The sequence below is a fragment of the Rissa tridactyla genome, chromosome 1 (assembly GCF_028500815.1).
Source record: "Rissa tridactyla isolate bRisTri1 chromosome 1, bRisTri1.patW.cur.20221130, whole genome shotgun sequence".
Taxonomy (NCBI): domain Eukaryota; kingdom Metazoa; phylum Chordata; class Aves; order Charadriiformes; family Laridae; genus Rissa; species Rissa tridactyla.
In genome coordinates, this window is record NC_071466.1 from 162,829,519 (window position 1) to 162,849,371 (window position 19,853).

Consider the following 19,853-nt stretch of genomic DNA (forward strand, 5'->3'; position numbering starts at 1 on the left):
ACGGACTGCATGACAGTGGAACGAAAGCCAATCCTCTCTTTATTTCAGGTCATGTTAGTCTTGCATAGAAGCACTGTTTGCAACAGCAGTCCGTCCAGTCAAAAACAAATGATTAAGAATTCAGTTTTCCAGGTTACTCCTCAAAACGCCTCCAAATAGATACATAAATTATTTATAAATACACAAAATTTACGGCAGAAACATTCAGTAGTGCAGCATTCACAATGGAACTTCCATCAGTAGAAAAAGTAAATCCAAATTGTCACAGGGTCAGCTTCTTTGGTGGGAACTGATTTCAGAGCATTTCAATTCCACGTTACAAATAAAGAGAAACAATCTCTCTACCAAGCCAAGGCCATTGTCCCTCATCTTGAGCTTGCTGCACGTAGAGACAGGCTTTCACATCTCAGCCCTTGAGCAAAGGGTAGCACAGCAAGTCGGGGGCACAAAACAGTCTTGGGGCTGGGGGGGTGGGGTCCTGCTCCCAGCCTGGGTGCAGTCAGTACCTGTGTTGCCAGCCCATCCCAGAGGAAAAGGGAAAGCTGCTACAGAACAACCGGCTCAGGAAAGGTTTCCCCTTCTCCCAAGGCCAGTTGCAACATTTCGCATCATATCTACGGCAGAAAGTCCCAGCATTTCTGCTCCCCTTAAAACTGGGCATGCCGAGGGAAGAATAATTCCTGTTCCCCATACTATACACTCCGAAACACTTTTGCCCCAGTGGGCCAAGTAATCTCTGAAGCTTTATCTGTCCGGGGCCCGCTCTATGACGTGGGAAGGTGCACGGTGCTTTGTCAGTGGAGGTGCTGCACAGACAGGAGACGGACTCCAGCTGCTACAGCTCGAGACAGGTAGGTGGGGGCTCTGGCTTCTGGGAAGGGCTATAAGGTCAGAGGGCAGGGCAGCAAAACCGAGCACAGCAGCAGAGATGGGGCTACAGTATGAAGATATCTGTCAGCATTTCACAGCTGCCCAGGAATACATAGGTGCATCCTGGAATACATGTGTATGTGTGCTATTGTCTATTAAATATCATTAATTCCTCATTATTAGTAGTAGTAGTCCCTCCCCCACCTCGACATCTTGGTTCAAGGGCACATCTGAGCCATTTCAGTGTCTTCTGCTCCTTGCCATGGGGACACTGAACAGGAACCTCCAGGTCTGTCATCGGCAGAGATGTTGCACCAGCTGCTTGAACTGCTCATGCTGCTGGTAGATGTAAAGCTGGGTGTCCCAGAGAGCGTTCACCAGCACAGTGTCGTTCACCTCGTCCAACATCACCTCCGTGTGCAACTGAGGGCTGAGCCTGCATACGGCAAGACAGCATCACCAGCTGGTCACAGATGCGAATGCCACAAGGAAGCCAGCCTGCCGAGCACAAGACTTGTGCAAAGCGGCTCCGGCCATCCTGGGTGTTCACTTGCCCTTATCTAGCAGAGCGGAGGCCTCCCCCCTCCTCCAAGGCTGGGCCACAGCTCAGCAATGGCAGCACCTAAGTAAGGCACGAGCCTCAGAACACACTGTGCGTGGTGGAACAGGGCAGGATGCACATCCCCCTCCGGATCCTCTTAGACAGCATCCCCGGAGCCCCCGCTAACCGACCCCAGACAAGGCGTGCTCAGTCCACCACTGGGCCATGGCATCCTCCGATATGTCACCGAGGCACAAGGAGGGGGGGGGGGGGGGACAGGTCTGGGCAGGCATGCTGCTAGAGGGAACACAATTTGGGACGAAGCATGCCGCAGCCAGGTTTGAAGTGAGAGGGATAAAAATAGGTCGGTGCAGAGAGCGGAAAGGAAGCTCCTACCGGAAATATGGGACATCCGTCATCTCGCACCAGGCTCTGGCACGATCCACAGCTGGGCCATCTGCGTCAGTGCACTGCAGGAGAAACAGGCCCACAGTTAGAGCCTGACTGTCACACTGCTCTCCCCCTGCCTGCAAGAGGCTCCCTTGGCACCAAGTCGAACTTGCGCAAGCCTCAGAGGGAGAGGAAAAATGAGGAACAAGTGCATCTTGGATGGCAACATTCACCACTAAGAGCGGGGTGGCTTTTTGTTTGTTGGTTTTGGGGGTTTTTTTATTTTTTTTTAATATAAGAACAATGCTCCTGATCCTTAGGACACAAGGAATTGCACCCTACAGATTCTCCATCCACCACAGCACCGAGTGGATTCCCTTAAAAGAAACCCCCAGGATGATCTGAATCACAGCCTCATTGGGATTTCATCTCTATCTATTTTTGTCCAAGCCCAATACCAGTAGAGCCTGTGACACTGCAGGCTTTCTGGGCTGTCCAGGGACAGCTTCCCTGGGATCCCTGAAATAAAAGACAGGGGAAGCAGAGGGACCTCTCCAGGTACTTTCTGGCTTTAGAAAGCTAAGAGGAGATAAAGCCACAGAATTAAGATCACACAGTTCTGGTCTTTCTGGCTCCATTCATTCGGAGTGTTTTCATTTAATAAGCTTCTTTCCGAAGCATCCAAGAACGTATGCCTATCACACACTCCTAACCACAGCTCTGAACTCCTGCTTTTTATTGGCGATACTCCCACTTCTCTAGCATTTGCTAATTTCCCCAGTGGGGATAACAAAGATTTTCTAAAGAAAAATTAATTTTCTGAGGCTTGATTTTTTTGGTCCAGGTTGCTCAGATGACAATCAATGCTCCCTGGAGAGATACCACGTTTAACAAACTGACACCTGCAAAGGTTCCTGGGGTCACTGACCACCATCCTATCCTTAGCTCTCCCACACCTTAGCTCCTTACAGCTGCAGGAACTGCACCTCCCTTGGCACTTGAAACCCCAACAGACAGACAGGCCTTCAGACCTGCTGTGCTCCCACAATTCTTAGGTTACCCACTAAATCCATTCCTTGAACTGGCCATGGCTGGAGCAGTTCCAAGGAAATACGATTTTCTTCTAAAAGGAAGAAGCTGAAGACTGGAAACCTTTGCTCCCTCCCTGCAAGCAGCCCCAGGGGCCTTTCCCCATCCCCTCCTCCCAGTACTCACACAATCCACCACCATCTTGCCAAGTTCCCTGGCCCCAAAGACGGTCTTCGCCAGCTCCCAAGGGTTGGAGGGGCGGAAGACATCCACAGAGCTCACCGGGACCTGCGGAGGCTTCCCTGTCCCCAGGGAGACCACCAACCCCAGTTTTCTTGCTTCCTGCCTCTGACCCTGTGGACAAACAAAAGATTTGTTTGCAAGGACCAACAATTAAGGCAGAGCATATCCTTCACAGCAGTCTTAGGGAAGCTCTGAAAGCCAAGGCAAAAGGCTTTTCTCTCCCCCGTCCTCCCCCTTTAGTGCTGCCTGATGAGACGGGTATAATCCACATGACTTCAACAGTTGCACTGTTCCGTCCCTTACACCCTTGGCTGCACCCAAACCCATGGGATCACCCCAAAGATGAGGCCTAGGATCAGATGACTATGAAACAGTCCAACTCTTTCAGTCATTTTGGCAACACACCTCCCCTTTCAGCTACAAGGAGCAGTAGCTGCCAGTAGTTAGTCATCTTTCTGAGAAGCTTGCCACACCACAGAAAGCAGTCACTCTTCAGCCTTACAGAGTGCCCTACTATTGTCTTCTCCATTTCTTTTGGGGCAGGAAAAGGCCCTGCAGAGACATGTCAAGGGCCATACACAACCATCAACTGAATCATCATCGCTGAAAGTAGCAAGGACATGCTAATAGGGCTGCCTTCCCGTCTCACACCTTTCTCAGAAGAGGTATTTCACCTCTCCGCCACCATTCCCAACACATATCCCGCTCCATATGCTCTCTTCTAGGGTGCTGCACTGCTAACTTGTTTATCCACTAGAGAGGCATCCGTTCCCAAACCTCCTTCCCCTTCAAGCAAGGCTCAGTGGAGCCAATAAAGCCCCAGTTACCAGTCAGGGCCAGGATTTTCCCCTCACCTTTTTGATCAGCGTCTTGTTGTACTCATGGATCTCCGTCATGGCATCGAGGGTCGGGTTGTTGGCTAGCAGCCCACCATCCAGAAAGCGGCCTATAGGCCGGAAATAAGTGGGAGCCGCACCGCTGCAGCGGGCAGCGCGCCATACAAGTTGGTCTGGAGGGAGAGAAAACAAACAGCCTGTTGCAGCAACTTTCCCGTGTGCAAGTACCACCTCACCTTCACCAACACAAAGCAGAAGGGCTTGCAATCCCAGAAGACCCTGCCCTAGATAGTTGTGCCTCTTTCTCCCAACAGTAAGGTCTTCTGCCTGGATGCACAGGATTCTTTTGTGGGGTTTTAAAGGATGTTCTCACCACTTTTTACATATCCTGGGTCAAATTTGTTCTCTACCAGCTTCATTGCTGCTATTTTGACGGTGAACTGGTTAGGTTTGCTAGACAAAGAAAGCAGCAAGCTGGAGGCAGCTGCATGCTTCAGTTACACAGTTTTTCCATGTTAATCTGCTCCTGGGAGCCCAGGGAAAGGCACTGACTGTACACAGGACTCCTCCAGCAGACTCCTTCCTCATGAACCTCTCTAGCCAGCCCCTCTTCCTGGTACAAGAGAAGCCAAGGGAGCAGGAAAGAGGAGAAAAGGGAACCATCATTAGGACAAAGCTACAAGTCAAGATAAGGGATTGCTGGGACACCTCAATTTTCAGAGCAATGGGAGGAAGAATCTTCTGCCTCTGAGGGATGGCCCCCTCCTCTGCCAACCAGCTGGACTGCTGTGTGCCAGCATTTACCTTCTGGCTGAGTGAGTGGTCTGAAAGATGCACTTGTCTTGTATTCCGTGGAGGTTTTCGTCTCTGGTACAGGGTAATTCCGGAAAAGGTGGAGCTCAGCTGGCTGCCGGTCACACAACGTCCCTGTCACCATAACCCTGGGGAAGAAGACATGACAGAATGAGTAAAATAGGAAAAAAACGTACTTATGGCTTCAACAGTTTGCACATTGCACTCCTACAGATCTGCTCTAAGGAGAAGCTGAGCATCTCTGCTGAGAGGGGTCTACAGCACACTCAGGAGAGCATCAAACAGTGCAGCCCCAGGCAGGACTTACTTGGGTTTTCGGACATCTGTCATTTTGGTGTTTTCCCCAAACTCCTTCTTCAAGAACTCATCCAAGGGCTCCGACTCGTAGGGCCGAGAACCCCGGAACACCATGTCCTTCATGCGGAAGTACAGGCAGCGCATGTAGTCCATGGACTTCCCTGAGATGGGTAACAGCATCGGCAGGAGCAGGGGGTGGGGGGAGGGGCAGGCAGAACAAACAGCACATCAGAGATGGGACTCTCCAGGACAAGCAGGAGATGGGAGGCATCATTCCCAATCCCATCCCCTTCCCAGGCTGCCTGTCATCTGCTCAGACCTCAGCAGCATGACTAGGAAAGATTAAAAAGGGCAGGCAAGCTTGGAGAGTACTTTCCCACTACCAGAAAGTGCCGATCACCTTGCTGTAAAACCCCCATGGAGGGAGAGAGTAGGAAGAAGAGAACATTGCACTCTGCCACCACACACCTCCCAAACCCCAGAAAGCTGATCAAGGCCAGTTGATGTGAGAAGCAAGCGCAAAGCCAGGTCTAGGCTTTCCTTCATTAAAGAACATCCCTTCCCTTCTTTGGCAGGGACAACAAACCTCAGAGAGGCAGCTCCCACCCCACATCTGCTCCGCGCAGAGGAGCGCTCGAGCCGACAAGAGTGAGAAGGGGCCCATTATTTGCTCTGTCCTCACCGTGTACAATAGCCAAGGCCAAGATCCCCCCAGTGCTGGTCCCTGCGATCCAGTCAAAAATCTCACGAATGGGACGGCCCGCAGCCTTTTCGATAGCCAGAAGGAGCTGGATGAGCACCAGGCCCCGGATGCCCCCTCCATCCAGGCACAGGAGGCGATCGTGACTGGAGAGAGACAGACACAGGTGACTGGGAGCTGTGGGACAGCTTACAAATCACAGTGTACCACAGTAACAAGAACGCCGCTGTGGACAGCATAGTCAGCAAACAAATAAATACAGTGGTGCTTCCTCAGATGCAAATAAGACTGGACCTGGCTAGATATGCCTCACTAGAGTTGGTGCAGGTCCCTTATTATGCAGTAATGTATATTGTGTCATAATTAAAAAGCAGACAGCCCTAAGATCCTACCAGCAGCACTTCAGTGCCAACTGCTCCACGCGAGGCGAGGTGTAGGCACTGCCAAGGCAGTGGCACAGCCCAGTAAAGGAGCTGGGTGAGGGTCAGTGCAGCGTGTGAAGACAGGGAAATCTTCACACACAAAGCCAAAACGGCTTTTCATGCCCAGCGGCAGAGGGGAGGGACAGAGCAGCGGCTTCACCTGCTGAGCTTGGGCTCCACTGCAGCTCCAGGGCTGCAGGCAAGAACAGGCACAAGGTTCTGCCAAAAACTGCAAGGTCAATGGATGTTAAATAATGTAATCTCTGAGGATACCACATCCACGGGTGTGGGTGGGGAGAATTCACACACATGGCTTTCACCTTCAAGTTGCACAGGAGCCTGGGCAGAAGCTGTTCCTCACTTACTTTCTTCTACCTTCACTGGGCGAGTCCACAACATCTGGTGCCTTCAAGAACTGTCCGAGTGTTGTGGAAACATAGAGAAGGTCCTTATATCCTAGAGGGCCAGGAACATGCAAAAGACAAAAAAAAATTAGAGACCACTTTGCTACCTGAACCCTCTGATATGTGCCTCAGAGATACTAGTCAACCAAATTATACTTAATCGATTAGAAAACCTTCAATTATTCTTCCTACTTTCTCTCTGTCCCCAGAAAACTTGGTCAAAGTACCCAAACCTCCCACCCCTACAGTAAATCATTTCTACCACAATCACACAGAGAACAGCTGACTCCCTTCCCAATCAAATAAAGCTCCCTGCAGGAGACACAAGCCATCCTACCCATAGCCACCAGGTACCCCCCCAGATTAAACTCTGCACCAAAGAGGAGAAGCCCCATCCTTTAGAGCAGGCAGCTGGAGATGCACTGGCAAAGATGAAGGATTTGTAGAAGCAGGTGATGAGCACAGTAGGTGAGAGAAAAGGCAGAGCCCAGCAGCGTGCCCACTACGCAGTTTACTGCAAGCCGTAAGATAAAACCTAAATCTACTCCTGCGAGGTAACCTAGGCAGGAGAGCTGTGGGGACAGGGTGGCTTGTCATTACCACACAGCTGATGTACACCCAGGCCACCCTGGGTGTGGGGCACCAATCCAGCCTAGGTGAGAAGCCAGCCTGTGAAACCAAAACAAGAAAGAACAGGGGGAGAGACGTTAAATACTCCTGCCAGCACCCAGGCCGGAAGGTGGCTGCGGATGACAACGAATGTGGTGAGGAATTTCTTCAAGGGCCAGAGTCCAGGACGAAAAAGGGCGTTGCTCTGTCACTGCATCAGAACTGAAAGTTGGGGGGTCGCCTTCACAAGTCCACAGTGAGATGAAAATCCTGGTGTCACCAGCCAGTGACACTTGTGGCAACACAGAGGCACTCCAGGGAGTGTGAGGGTGTTCTCCTCTAGCCCCACAGGAGCGCCTTTGCAAAGGAAACCACCAACCTGAGAGGGAAAATGGACCCCAGGCAGCTGTTATCTGCCTGCACAGCCCTCACAAGGGTCAAAGCCTCCCTCCAAGCCAACTCACCCACTGCCCACTCTGTAACCCCTCATGCTGCCTGTGCCTGAGCTCCAGAGCTCCCTGGAAGAGGAAAGCCAAGCACTTAATATAGACCCATGGGCTTATTCACAGAGTCTGCGCAGTATGCAGCACAAGCTATGGCACAACCATATATCCCAACTTTGGCTTGTCCTACGCATAACATAAACCTTGTAACCAAGGTCACTTATCCTAGGGCTTCACCCCTTCCCTCTCCCAGCCGCTGGCCTCCAGGGATCTGAATGAACAGCATTTCTAATTTCCTTGTGACCAGCATGACACTGGGAGGTCCTCAAGGCAGACCAGCAAGTACCTCCCCTTCTGTACACGACCCAGTGGATAAAGTACATGCAAGCAACTAAGTCCTACACCTCTTCCAGAGGGATGAGGGAATCAGTTGTCCCTTTCCTTTTTACAGAGCTGCATCGTCTAGAAGACAAAATTTTATGGTGCAAGAGTTCAGAGTATGCACACAGGAGAAACAGAGAAAAGTGACAAGATCCTGCAAAAGCTGAACGAGGACACCAGACAGCTAGGAGATTGTCCCCAGCACACGGCCCATCTGAAGAAGGGATCTGAGACAGCACTGTGAAGCAAGAAGGGAGGAGAGCGAGGGAGGGCTAGGGAAGGCTTTACCTAAGCTGCTGAAGCTGCTCCGCGAGGAAGGTTGGCCTTCCAGGAAGGAGGCGGCAGATGGTGCCAGGCTTGGGGAGTCAGGGTTGGGTGGGTGGCAGCGTTCGGTCCCTACAGTTTGCAGCAGGTCTAAGAGCACTTTCCGGTTCGCACCTTAGGTGACGAAGGGGGAGTCACAGATCAGAAAGAGAATCAGTGCACGCACACGCTGGGAGGGGCTCTGCTAAATCCACAGCAGCCCCAACCCTCACGAAACCCTCTGGGATGACCTGGGGAAGGGGAAAGCATGTCCTGGGTATCTCTCCCCTAACACCAAGCATCAGGACTTGTGCACGGCAGGAGTACCCAATGCTGTGCAGCTTCAAGGGTGTGTGCCACACACTTCTTGCCACTGCAGAAACCCCCGTGTCTGCTTACGCCTGGGTGGTTCAGCAGCACTGCATCATCCCGTTGTGAGCCTGCAGTGCCCGACACTGTGGCTTCAAAGAGGGGGAGCGCGTGCCAGCTTTTCCTCTTGCATCTCTGTCTCATAGAAGAGAAATTCATCAAGGGCTGTTAATACAAAGCCTACGCTGCTAGCTCAGGAAGTGCCTACCCTGTAAGCAACTAGAAGCTGGGAAAGCGTGTTGGAGAAGCATCACCCATGCTTGGCATGTTTTCACCTCTCCACAAGACACTGTTTTGGCCACCAAGGGGAGACAGAATGCTGGGTTTACCCTGCAAGGCTGCCGACATGCTCCCTCACCTTTGCTGCTCCTGGCTGCCAACAGCCCCGGTGTCTCCCCAAAATCATTGGGGATCTCGACATCTCCTCCAAACACGACGATCGCTTTGATCATATCCAGGTGGTCATGCTAGGGGACAAGAGAAAGCTCAGTCAAGAGCCATGCTCTGCCTGGCTACATCATCTCTCATTCCCTCCCTCCTCTTTCATTAGCCAAAGCACCCACAAGGGATCATCCCATGAAAGACTACAGCTAGGATTTCAAAGGAGTCTGTCCCTGCCTCGACCCTTCAAGAAAAATCTCTCTCTCCTTCCCAGCAGCCTCTGCAGAAAACTCACCTTCATGGCCAGGTGCAGCGGTGTGTTGCCATCCTGACCCCTGGCGTTGGTGTGGGCCCCGTGTGTCAGCAGTACCATGGCGCAGTCAAAGCGTCCCCTCTTGACCGCAATGTGCAGAGCCATGTCAGCCGTACGGCTGGTCAAATTCACCTCAGAGCCGTACTCAAGCAGCAGCTGTGTCATCTGTGCCCAAGCATGCACATGGCAGGTCAGGAAGAGAGAAAGCGATCATGAGGACAACTGCCCGGGTGCTCAAATGATCCAGGTCTCATGGCAAGCAAAGCAGAGGAAGAGGAGGGAGCCTTAGTCTGGATGCAGCTGGCTGGCAGATGCCACCTGCATTGTTCCAAGCACTGGGGATGGGGTTTCTCTGTTTTACCGCAGATCTAGCTGGTGGTTTCACATTCTGGCTAGAGCTTCTGGATGTTTTGGGACTTATATGCAAGTGCAGCAACTGTCTGAGAGCAACGGAGAAAAAACAGTTCCTACTCAAGCCAGAATCCTTGCAGACTGGAAGGAAAAAGTTTGCTTTTTGATATTCTCCTCTTTATAAGCCAAGCAGATTTATGTCTGCTCTGAAACTCCACACGACATTTCTAAGAGGGATGTGATACTGCAGGCGGGAAAACAGTCCTGCCACAGGGAACGTCCTCTGCTTGCAACAAGCACCATTTGGGTGCTCCAGCATGGCATATCACACCACCGATCTGCCCATCTCTGGCAGAAGATGGACCGTAACCTACACGCCACCACCCTGTGCCTACCTCACACACTTCCTGCAGTTTTCAAGACATCAGTCTGCTTCCTTCCATCCTTCCATGAAACTGCCACTAATGAGAGAAAAGAGCTCCCCCCAGGGGTAACAGTGACACTGCTGCAATTCCCCCACCAAAAACGGAAAAGGGACAAGCTGTCAGTTTGACAGACACGGATGACATACTAGGGATGAGCCCATCAGTTTGTTTCACTGCAAGTCTCCACTGCTCCGTCCCCTGTGGCAAACAGGACTGATCAGCACAGGGCAAAGAGAATCAAACACCAAGGTGCTGTCTGGGCTCTGACACTCCCAGGGCTCTGTACATGCTCTCAGGAAAGGGAGAGGTTGGCAGCAGGAGGAATTAACCAGGTGCTGAGTGGCAGCATGGGCCATGCATTGGCTCCATTTACCTCTGCCTTCTTCGCCCAGTGTAGCGGAGTAGCTTCATAGCGTGGGTCCTTGGAGCGAACTTGGCTGGCATCCACCTCGAGGATGGCCTGGGCACACCTGGCAAAGACAATGAGATGAAGGGATGGGTAACTGCCGTCTTGACTCACACCTCCACTCGTATCAGCAGCTGCCTCCCGCCCAGAGCCTTTCAGGAAACCCTTCAGCAACAGCAGGCTCCCTGCAACACCTGCAAGTTCCTCAGCTGCAGCTTTGTTTTGCTCTTTTTAGAAAGGAAGGGCGCAGCAGGAAGCGTACAAACAGCACAGCGTTTGGAGGAAGCAGGATAATTCCTTCCCAAATCCAAGTGGTGGAGCAACATCTGGGTGCTTCTCCAATACAGGAATATGGCATTTCTATAAACTCTCAAGACCCAAGGGGAAATTCTTCTCTTCTCCCTCTCTCTCTCTGTGGAAATGTAGGGATAAAACTGAAAGAGTTAAATACTTGCTTAAATTAAGAATCTGTATACTTCCCTACAAGTGAAAAATCACACCTACTGTGACTCGACTAGTACCTAGTGCCTAGAAAGCGTGGGTAGGCACACTTAAGAAACAAGTAAGTATATGCTCTCCACTCTGAAACAACACCAAATAAACCATGTACAAGAGATCGAGCCCCACTGCAAACTAAGGGACCTAAGTACATTTTTGACTTGTGAATGTATCTCTAAGGTTGGAAAGCACTTTTCAAAATGCTGCAGCAGCTAGTGTTGACTTGAAAGCCCTATTGGTAGAGCTCGGACACTCTATGAAAGTTAAGTATTATAAAGCACATACAAAGAGAATCAAATTTCTCCAGGGAAAACAAATCAGGGAGTAAACATCGTGTCTCTTTTGATTCAGTTCCAGAGAGCGTTATTAAGAGTCAAGAGTACCTTTGGCCCACAGGAGACAGGAATAACTAGGCTTTGAAATGAAAGCTTATTAGGATCAGAGCACTCAAAGACAGAGGTACAGCAATTAGCAATACTATTTAAGCATCAGTACATTATCTTCTCATGGGTCATTCTGAGAAAAAAGTATTTCACCAACATTTTTTTTTAAAACATCTGTGTCTTTCTGCTGATGTCTGATACTAAATAATATATACAGATAAATTCAGGGAAAAACATTTTTTTTTTTTCCTGAAAGTGTTTCTTGCTTTTCCACACCAGCACTTCTCTGTTCTTTTGCCATCTTGGTGACGCAGCAGAGGACAGCACGGGACATCTTCCTACCAAGCACTGCCCTAAAAGGGGTTCAGTCTCGGACAACCCTGAGCAAGCGGACAGGTCCCCAGACTGGAGGAAGAGCCCTGTTCTGGCAGCCAAGCGGTTCCTTACCCCTTCTGGGAGAACTTCAGTGCTGTGTGGATGGGGTAGCCCAGCGTCCCCATGACGCTGCAGCTGGCACGGCATTTCAGCAGAGACCGAACCATGTCCTCTTTGCCCAGCTGACAAGCGAGATGCAGAGCAGTCAGCCCTTCGTGGCTCAGGTGGTCCAAGCCAGTAGTCGGGGTTCTGCCCAGGAGCTGGGAAGAGGAGACAATAGATAAATACATACAGAGAGACATGGAAGAGTGTTGGTTGTCTCTCTGAGCTCGGAGGACACTCCGGAGCACTGGGCTCCTCACAACGCTACAGCCTGTCCTCTCCACCCCTGCTTCCAACAACAGTAGCTATGGAAGTGCTCCCTGTTTTCTCTCCCCAGAGGGCTGATCACTACTCTCTGTGCCCTATTCCTCTGGCCCACGTGCCCCTGAGACACCCCTCAGTCACAAAGGGTTTACACAACCTTGAACAACACAGCCTAGAAGACTTTCACCATCAGCTGCAGAACAGTAACACCGAGTGAGCAAAAGTCAGCCCAACTGAATGAGCGCAATAACTGAAACCAATAGTCTCCTCTCCTGGTACGGTCCCACCAGTTACCACGGTCAGTCAGCAAGCAGGGGCTCAACCTTCCCTGCAAGCCCACCATTGCTTTTGGATACAGACAGGATTATCTTTAAAATACACGTGTAGGGATATGTTTGAAGGAATTTTCCTGTTCTCCATGTAAAGTTTAGACCTGTTACCAGCTGACTGATTTGTTACACAAAAATATCCCACTGCCGTGCTGGGGAAACCCTGCAAGCCCTGCTTGCGCACAAGAGAAGCAGGAATTTAAAGTTGCTTTTCTCTATTTTATCACGGAATCAAGAGAGAAAAGAAACAAACAGGAGACAGATCAGACTGGGAATTATTTCTGTAACTACAAGCCAAGTTGCCGCCATCAGAAAAATCTTTTTAATACAAAGATCTTAACTGCCCTGCTCTACAGCATGGCAAGCCCTGATTGTCATCCCTCCCCCATCGCTCCTTAGGAAACCCCCGCACAGTCTGGCAGGAAGAGGGAGAGCTGTCACAACAGGTATTGGGCAAATGTAGGGGGTGCAGCAGCAGAGGAGAGCTGGTCTCACACTAGGTGCTAGGGAGCTGAGAGACCTGAGGAACCAAGGTGGAATGCCACCCACACCCTCACGAACCCTGCCACTCGGCCCAGCACTTCTCAGCAATCGAGAACGCCTCTGGCTTCAGACCGTCTCTGCCTCGAGGCTCTGATGACTGTCCCCCACGCAAGGCTGTTCAGTTCAAACAACAGCTTCTGTAGGCTCAGGAGAGACCACGGCGGCTCCAAACTGTCCTGTGCGCAGCACACACTCCCCCACAGCAGCATAAACACATGCTCCCCCACGGGAGCACTCTGCCCAGAAGCAAATACCCTGCTCAGAGGAGAGTGAGAAGGGACAGCCAAGGGCCTGGGGAAAGGCAGGATGAAGCCCTGATGCAAATAGCAACGAAGGACACTTTCTGAGGAAACTTGCTTAATATCCCTGTTCCACTGCAGGGTGGAATATGGAGCCAGCTTACAGGAAATAGCGCCAGTAAAGGGGGAAGAAAAAGGCTGAAATCAGCCTCAAGCATTAACTTGATGCTGCAGCAGAGAGATTTGACTTTTTCTCCCCTGTCTGCAGCTATTTTCCTGTCTCCCTCCACACAGCACAGAGAGGACCCATTCTAGTCCCACTCCCCCTCAGCTTTGAAGTCGGTCCCACCTCAATGATCTGGGGGCTGTTCCCTCGCACAGCATAGTGGAAAACGGTCTCCCCGTTCCTGTCGGTGATGTCCACCCGCGCGTGGCACTCCAGCAGCTCCAGCAAGCACTCCATGTCTCCCTTGCGGCACGCCAGGTGCAGTGGGGTGCAGCCATCCTCACTGTCAGTGCTGTTCACACAGCTGCAAAAGAGGCGTCAACGTGAGGCCAAGGAAGGGTGTGAAGACAAGGACATGTAGCCACCCTGGGAGCTGATACGAAGGTACTTTCTGTGCCTGTGACGGGCCCAGCTGGTGCGAACCACGATGTTCACAAAAGCTTGGCCTCTTGCAAAGGAAGGAGCACAGTGAAGGGCCACCAAGCAGCCCTGCCATGGACCCTCTCCCTGACACACTGCTCCTTCCTCCGCCCCTACATGCGAGCAGCTCCCTCTGCCCAAAGGAAGGCAGGAGACACGTTACAGTCAGCAACCTGGCAGAGGTGCTGCCATTAGTCCCCCAGTCCCCTGACTCCTCACTAGTCTCCCCTATCCTCAATGAACTTCCCCACAGAAAGAGAGCAAGAGCGTGTGGCCAAAAACTGTTTCCAGAGAGACAGTCCTACTGTTCCTCCTCTTGTGTGGTTTACAGTCAGGTATAACCCCCTCCAAAAAGCAGCTCCACAAGGGTTGTAAGAGTCTAATTAGTGTTTCTACCTACAGTTTAATCCTTTACCTCAAACACCAGAGCTCTGGTCCACAGCAGCAGGCTGAAAGCCCACCAGTAAGCTTACACTAAGCAACCATCGGACCCACTTTGCTACCACATCTGTCATTCAGGCAAGACACACCAAGGCCAGCGCTTTTAAACTCGACCTCTGCAATAACCATAGGTGTTAAGGTCTCCCAAGCAGCAGCCCACGTTGCTTTGGTACATCAATCCAGGATACCGTAACCTGGCCTAGCCTGCCCTCCCCAGCTTGTTCCCAGCACCAGGCCCACCAGAGACCCCTCCTGCCCCTTGCCTCAGAATGTGGTTGTGCCGGAAGCTCTCACGATGGCCGAACTCCACTGCAATGTGTGCCGAGGACCAGCTGGGGTGGTTGCGAAAGCAGTCACTGAGCTGCTGGAGCTCCTCCAGTGACAAGGGCTGGCACGAGCTCTCGTAGAAAGGGCGCAGCTGCCCAGCATACTGCTCAAAACGCACCAGGGCATCTGCTTCGTTATCGAGTTGGAAGAGCCTGGAGGAAAGGCAAACGCAGTGTTGGTCCTGCTCAAAGAAGTAACCTCCATCCCACGTATGTGAGATAAGCAGCTCTTCTCCAAACATTAGTGCTGGGGACTTTCCTATTCCTCCTTGTCTGGTGTCACACTTGTTCCAAAGACAAAGGGAGCCTACTTCATTAGCAGAGAGCACCCCCTCTTCCTGAGGAACATTAACTTTTGGGCTGAAGTATCCTGTGCTCCAGATGCTACAGCAGCAATATGTATAAGTGCATGTACCTGTGGATATTCTGACCTGGGTACCTATTTCATAGTTGCTTGTTTTCAGTGTGTTTGGACTCCGTCCTGCCCTGTTCTTGCAAGATGTTTTGATGACAGCTCCTCCACCAGCACACGCAGGGGCCTCCCACTCCTCACGAGCCCACCCGCTGACCAGACACATCACCCCACACCCACAGCCGCGGAGCACCGCGGTCCCGAGATTGGAGATTTCGTCTCTTTTGTTTCGTTTCATGCTTCAGTACTGACTGCTAAAGGTCTATCACTTACCGGAAAGCGACCTGCGGGCTCTGGGGATTCACCAGCACGCAATCCCACGAGTGAGCGAGGCTGTTCTTATACAGGGCCACCCTGCCCTCCTTCCTCAGGCAGGTGTGAGCTGCATACTCGGCAGCCGGCACCTCCTTCACCCGGTACGGGTTCGTGAATATCTGGGTGACGCTGTTGATGGTGTTCACCAGCCGCCCAAAGAACTGCATCTTTCTGGAGCCTCAGGCGGCTTCTGCCCCCGCGGCCTGAGGGAAACGCGGTGACCGGCCCGAGCCCTGTCCTTCCCTGAACTCAGTCACCGGGGAAAGGAGAACCGAGAGCCGCCGGGGTGACGCCCCACCCGGGGAGGGGGGGGAAGCCCGGAGCCGGCACCTGCGGCTCGCTTTCCTGGCGCCTCGGGGGAAGCGCGCCCGCTTCTCCTCAGCGCCTCAGGCCCACCGCCCTCCCGCCGGCCGTACCCCACCGCCCCGGCGGGAAACCTCCCGCCTCCGCCACCTGCCCGCGCTGGGAGGAGGCGCCTGCGGCCGGGGGAGGCGGAGCGGAGCCCGGGGCTGAGGGCGGACCCGCGGCCTGGCAGTGCCGGGCCCGGGGCCCAGCGGGCGGTGGCGGCGGTGGCCGCGGAGTACGACGGGCCCCCAGCCTCCCCCGCGCGGAGCCCCCGGCCCGCTGCACGGCCCGCCCGCCAATCACCGCACCGCCCCCCGGGGGCGGGCCAATCAGCGGCGCCGCTCCCCCCCCCCGGGGAGGGGCGATGGGGGCGGGGGAGCGCGGCCAGCGCCGCTGCGTCACGCCCGCCGCCATCGCGGAGGAGGGCGGAAAGGCGGGGGGCGCCATCTTTGTTGAGGGGCGGGGAGGGAAGGGGTGCTCTTCTTAAAGTGGCAGCGTCCCCATTGTGCTGGGGTTGGGCGGGGGCGTTCCGCTCCCGCGTGTGGCGTGCGTCACCCCAGAATTTGGGGGGAAACCAGCAGTTCTGGGGAGTGGCTGCATTCATAGCCCGGCAGCGTGTCACCGCGGGCGCCTTCAGCTTGAGCCGCCGCTTTAAGGACAGGGTGGAGCCCCCCCCCGCGCGGCGGCGGCGGGGGGGCGGGGCGAGGGTGACGTCAGCGCATGACTGTGTTTTTATGAATGAAAAGAATCCGCGGGTGAGTAATCGCGGGGAGCGGGGCTGGAGGCGCCGCCGCCCGACGGCCCGACTCGGCAGCGGCCCCGAGGGGACCGGCGCAGCCGCCCGGTGAGCGCCGGAGGGGACGGGAGGGGGCGGGAGACCCCGCCGGGGCGGGGGGCGGCCGGGAGAGGGCGGCGGCGGCGGGGTCCGGCCCGGCACCGGCTGGAGGCCGCTCTGCCGCCGCCGGGACTGGGATCTGGGCCGGGGGGCGGGGGGGGGGGTAAGTCCCCGGTCGGGACAGTCCGCGCTCCGCTCCCGAGTCCCCGGCACCACCCGGAGGGAGCCGCCGCCGCCGCTCCCCCGGCTCCGGCTATCCAGCCCGGATTGCATCAGCTTCCAGCCGCCCCGGCTCCACCTTTCCCGCCGCCCCTCTCCAGCCCCTCGCCTCCCCGCGGGGCGCTCCCGGCCCCCTTCGGCCGTTCCTCTAACGGGGAGGGGGCTCCCCGAGGTGAGGAGCGGCGGCCCGGCCTCCTCCCCGGGGGCTCTCCCTTCTCCTAACCCCGGGACCGGCCACCGGCGAGGGGACGGGCGCCGCTTCGGTGACTTTTTTCCCCTCCCTGGGCTGCTGAATCACGGGGGAGGCCACTTGTCGCCCGCCCACGCTGCGTAGCCGCGGGCCCCCGACCCCTTCACCCCGGGAGCCGCGTTGCCCTCGCCCGCCGGGCCGTGGGGACGGTGGGGTGGCAGCTCCGCGCCGGTGCCGGCTGGGTGGCTTCCCCGGCGGGCGGTTTCGCCCCGTGGGGCCGTTCCTGCTGCTGCTGCTTTTTACTTTCTTTTCAGCCACGGGCGGATCTCGCCCGCGTTTCCTCCCCGGGGGGAAGCCTGGGCCACCCGGCAGCCGGGCTGGGGCGTTTCGGGTCCCCTGGGCAAAGCAGCATCCCGACCACCTCGGGGCGGGATGAAGGAGGGATGGGAGGACCAGCCTTCCTCCGTTATTATGAATTTTTTGCAGTCATTATTGCTATTATTATCGCTGTTATTATTATTACTACGTAATTTTTAAAGGAGTAGGAGTGAGTCATAGGGCCCGTGGGGGGGACGTGGGCACCGGGCAGGGGGCCAGCGGGACCGGTGCCCTCTGTGCCGAGGCGAGGGGCCGCAGGCAGGCAGTAACCGGCTTTTCTCCTGGCTGCTCGGCAGGGCCAGCGTAAAGCAAGGATGGCTGCAGACCCGCTCTCCAGCAAGGCCCTGAAGGTGAGCACTGGCAGGACTGGGCATCTGGGGGGAGCAGGGGTCTGGTTCTGGGGGTCTTGGGTGACGGCCCCTCTCTCCGGCAGGTGAAGCGGGAGCTGGGGGAGAACACACCGCTGCTGTCAGATGAGGAGCTGATGGGGCTGTCGGTGCGGGAGCTCAACCATCACCTGCGGGGCCTCTCCAAGGAGGAGGTGGCGAGGCTGAAGCAGCGCCGGCGGACGCTGAAGAACCGGGGTTACGCCGCCAGCTGCCGGGTGAAGCGTGTCTGCCAGAAGGAAGAGCTGCAGAAGCAGAAGATGGAGCTGGAATGGGAGGTGGACAAGCTGGCCCGGGAGAATGCTGCCATGCGCCTGGAGCTCGACACCCTCCGTGGCAAATACGAGGCCCTGCAGGGCTTTGCCCGCACCGTGGCCGCCCACGGGACCCCCGCCAAGGTGGCCACTGCCAGTGTCATCACCATTGTCAAGTCCGGTGCCAACCAGGCCGCCTATTCCTAGTGTCGGCCTCCGTCCCCCGGCTGGGCATGGCCCCCCGGGGTGCCTTCCCCCATGAATCCCTTCCCCTACCCTCCCTGACCTCCTTCCCACCAGGACCTGTGCCTGAAGTCCTCCTTCTCCCATCCCTTGACCTCCAGCTCCCCTGTGCAGGGAGAGCTGCCGCGGTGTGGGTGCTGGGGCGGAGGACAGGACCACACTGGTGGCCCCCGAAGCCTCGCAGCCCCCTCCCCTCCAACCCAGCCCTGTCCCCTGCTGCAGACCCCCACCTGAGGGATGCAGGCAGGAGAGGATGAGCCTACACAGGCAGCAGTGGGGGGGGAAAGCATCCCATGGCTCCAAGCTGTCAGGAAAACACCAGGCACCTCTCTCTATTGGGGAGGGCATGGGAGAGCTGAGTGTGGGCCAGGTGCTCCCAGGAGCATATTCCGGGGAGGGAAACAGGAAGAGAGGTTTCACAGCGAGGGGCAGAAGGGGATACGATGGAGGGGAGAGGAGGCGGGGGTTGGCAATTGGACCACGGCTGGAACAGGGAGGGAGGTGGCAGCATGGCTGGAGCCTCTGGGGATGGAGATGGCAAGGGCAGGTGGCAGGTCAGAGGGGGAGAGAAAGTGGCTGCAGGTTGATGCCTGGTAAGGGTGAGCGGGGTGGGAAAGCGCCGTGACAGCTTGTGGGGCTGGGGGAGCCCAGAGGTGACAGTGATGGAGGAGGGACCCTTGGGCTGGGGGACGTGAGCGGGTCAGCCCAGGCTGTTGAACGCAAAAGGCAGAAGCTGTGGTGCTGTTTTATCTCTCTCCATCACACACATCCTTCACGCCTCTTCCTGCCTACGGGGCCGGGTGTCTATGAAACACAGCAGCACCAGCAGGAAGGAAGCGGAGGCAGCTGGAGCAGAGATAAACACTGTTTTGCTCGGCCCAGGCCAGCTTGTATGGCCCCACCAAGGGCTCCCCGGCGCCTCACTGCCTACAAAGCCCACAGAAAGGTGCTCCTGGTCCCCCCCGAGAGCCAGAGCTGTGGACGCAGAGAGAGGGGTGGAGGTGCAGGAGGTGGGAAGTGGGGGCAGAGAGCATCCCTGCTCCTGGGAGCCGCCTGGCAGGCAGGTAGACTCCTCCCTTTGGTGTTTTTTTTTTTTTTTTCCTCCAGCTTGGACATTGGTGTGGGACAACTGGCTCTTCAGCAGCCTGAAAGGCTGGAGAAGAGTTGGGTTTGCTAAATAGAGGCAGCGTGGCATCTGCTGCCATAGATGATCTCCCCCTTTCTGCCCCTGCCTGGGTATTGCCACGCCAGCCGCCCTCGGCTGCAGCCTCCATCCCTCCCCGGAGAGAGGTGCCCGCCACTTGTGGAGGGGGCACCGTGGTCAGCATGGCCCACCCTTCACCCCCCCAACTCCTCTTGGGTTTATTTATTGCACGAACATAAGTTATTTTCACGTCCTCTTTGCCATTCCGCCTCTCGGCACAGCCAGGATGTTGGTACAGAGCCGTACTTTATATTTTATATATGCAAATCACATTTTATCTTATACTTATATAGAGCAAAAAAAATACTTATTTATTTTCTGACTTACAGTACGTGTCCTACCCGACTCCTCTGTATTTTGTAGACTTTACAAATAAAGCAAGTTCTTTTTTTTTTCCACA

At 54.9% G+C, this 19,853-nt stretch overlaps 2 protein-coding genes across 5 annotated transcripts; one reads left to right on the plus strand and one right to left on the minus strand.

The window, feature by feature from the left end:
- Positions 1 to 16: 16 nt before the first annotated feature.
- Positions 17 to 15,997, minus strand: PLA2G6 (phospholipase A2 group VI). 2 transcript variants are annotated; one of them, XM_054188467.1, is made up of 16 exons: positions 15,358 to 15,997; positions 14,610 to 14,825; positions 13,609 to 13,789; positions 11,855 to 12,042; positions 10,494 to 10,590; positions 9,327 to 9,509; positions 9,009 to 9,117; positions 8,267 to 8,416; positions 6,507 to 6,597; positions 5,702 to 5,865; positions 5,030 to 5,180; positions 4,714 to 4,850; positions 3,928 to 4,082; positions 3,017 to 3,184; positions 1,808 to 1,881; positions 17 to 1,306 (listed from the first exon to the last, which is right to left on the minus strand). In XM_054188467.1, exons 1-16 carry the CDS (start codon positions 15,564 to 15,566, stop codon positions 1,165 to 1,167), a joined length of 2,415 nt encoding a protein of 804 aa, XP_054044442.1. In that variant the 5' UTR covers positions 15,567 to 15,997; the 3' UTR covers positions 17 to 1,164. The 2 variants fall into 2 exon arrangements, with proteins under 2 accessions (XP_054044442.1, XP_054044443.1); XM_054188468.1 differs by lacking the exon at positions 8,267 to 8,416.
- Positions 15,998 to 16,189: 192 nt separating this feature from the next.
- MAFF (MAF bZIP transcription factor F) lies at positions 16,190 to 19,853 on the plus strand. Of its 3 annotated transcripts, none has more exons than XM_054188475.1 (3): positions 16,190 to 16,499; positions 17,663 to 17,716; positions 17,800 to 19,853. In XM_054188475.1, the coding sequence occupies exons 1-3, from the start codon at positions 16,479 to 16,481 to the stop codon at positions 18,211 to 18,213; spliced, it is 489 nt and encodes a 162-aa protein (XP_054044450.1). In that variant the 5' UTR covers positions 16,190 to 16,478; the 3' UTR covers positions 18,214 to 19,853. The 3 variants fall into 3 exon arrangements, with proteins under 3 accessions (XP_054044450.1, XP_054044452.1, XP_054044451.1); XM_054188477.1 differs by having other exon boundaries at positions 16,191 to 16,588; XM_054188476.1 differs by having other exon boundaries at positions 16,497 to 16,587; positions 17,659 to 17,716.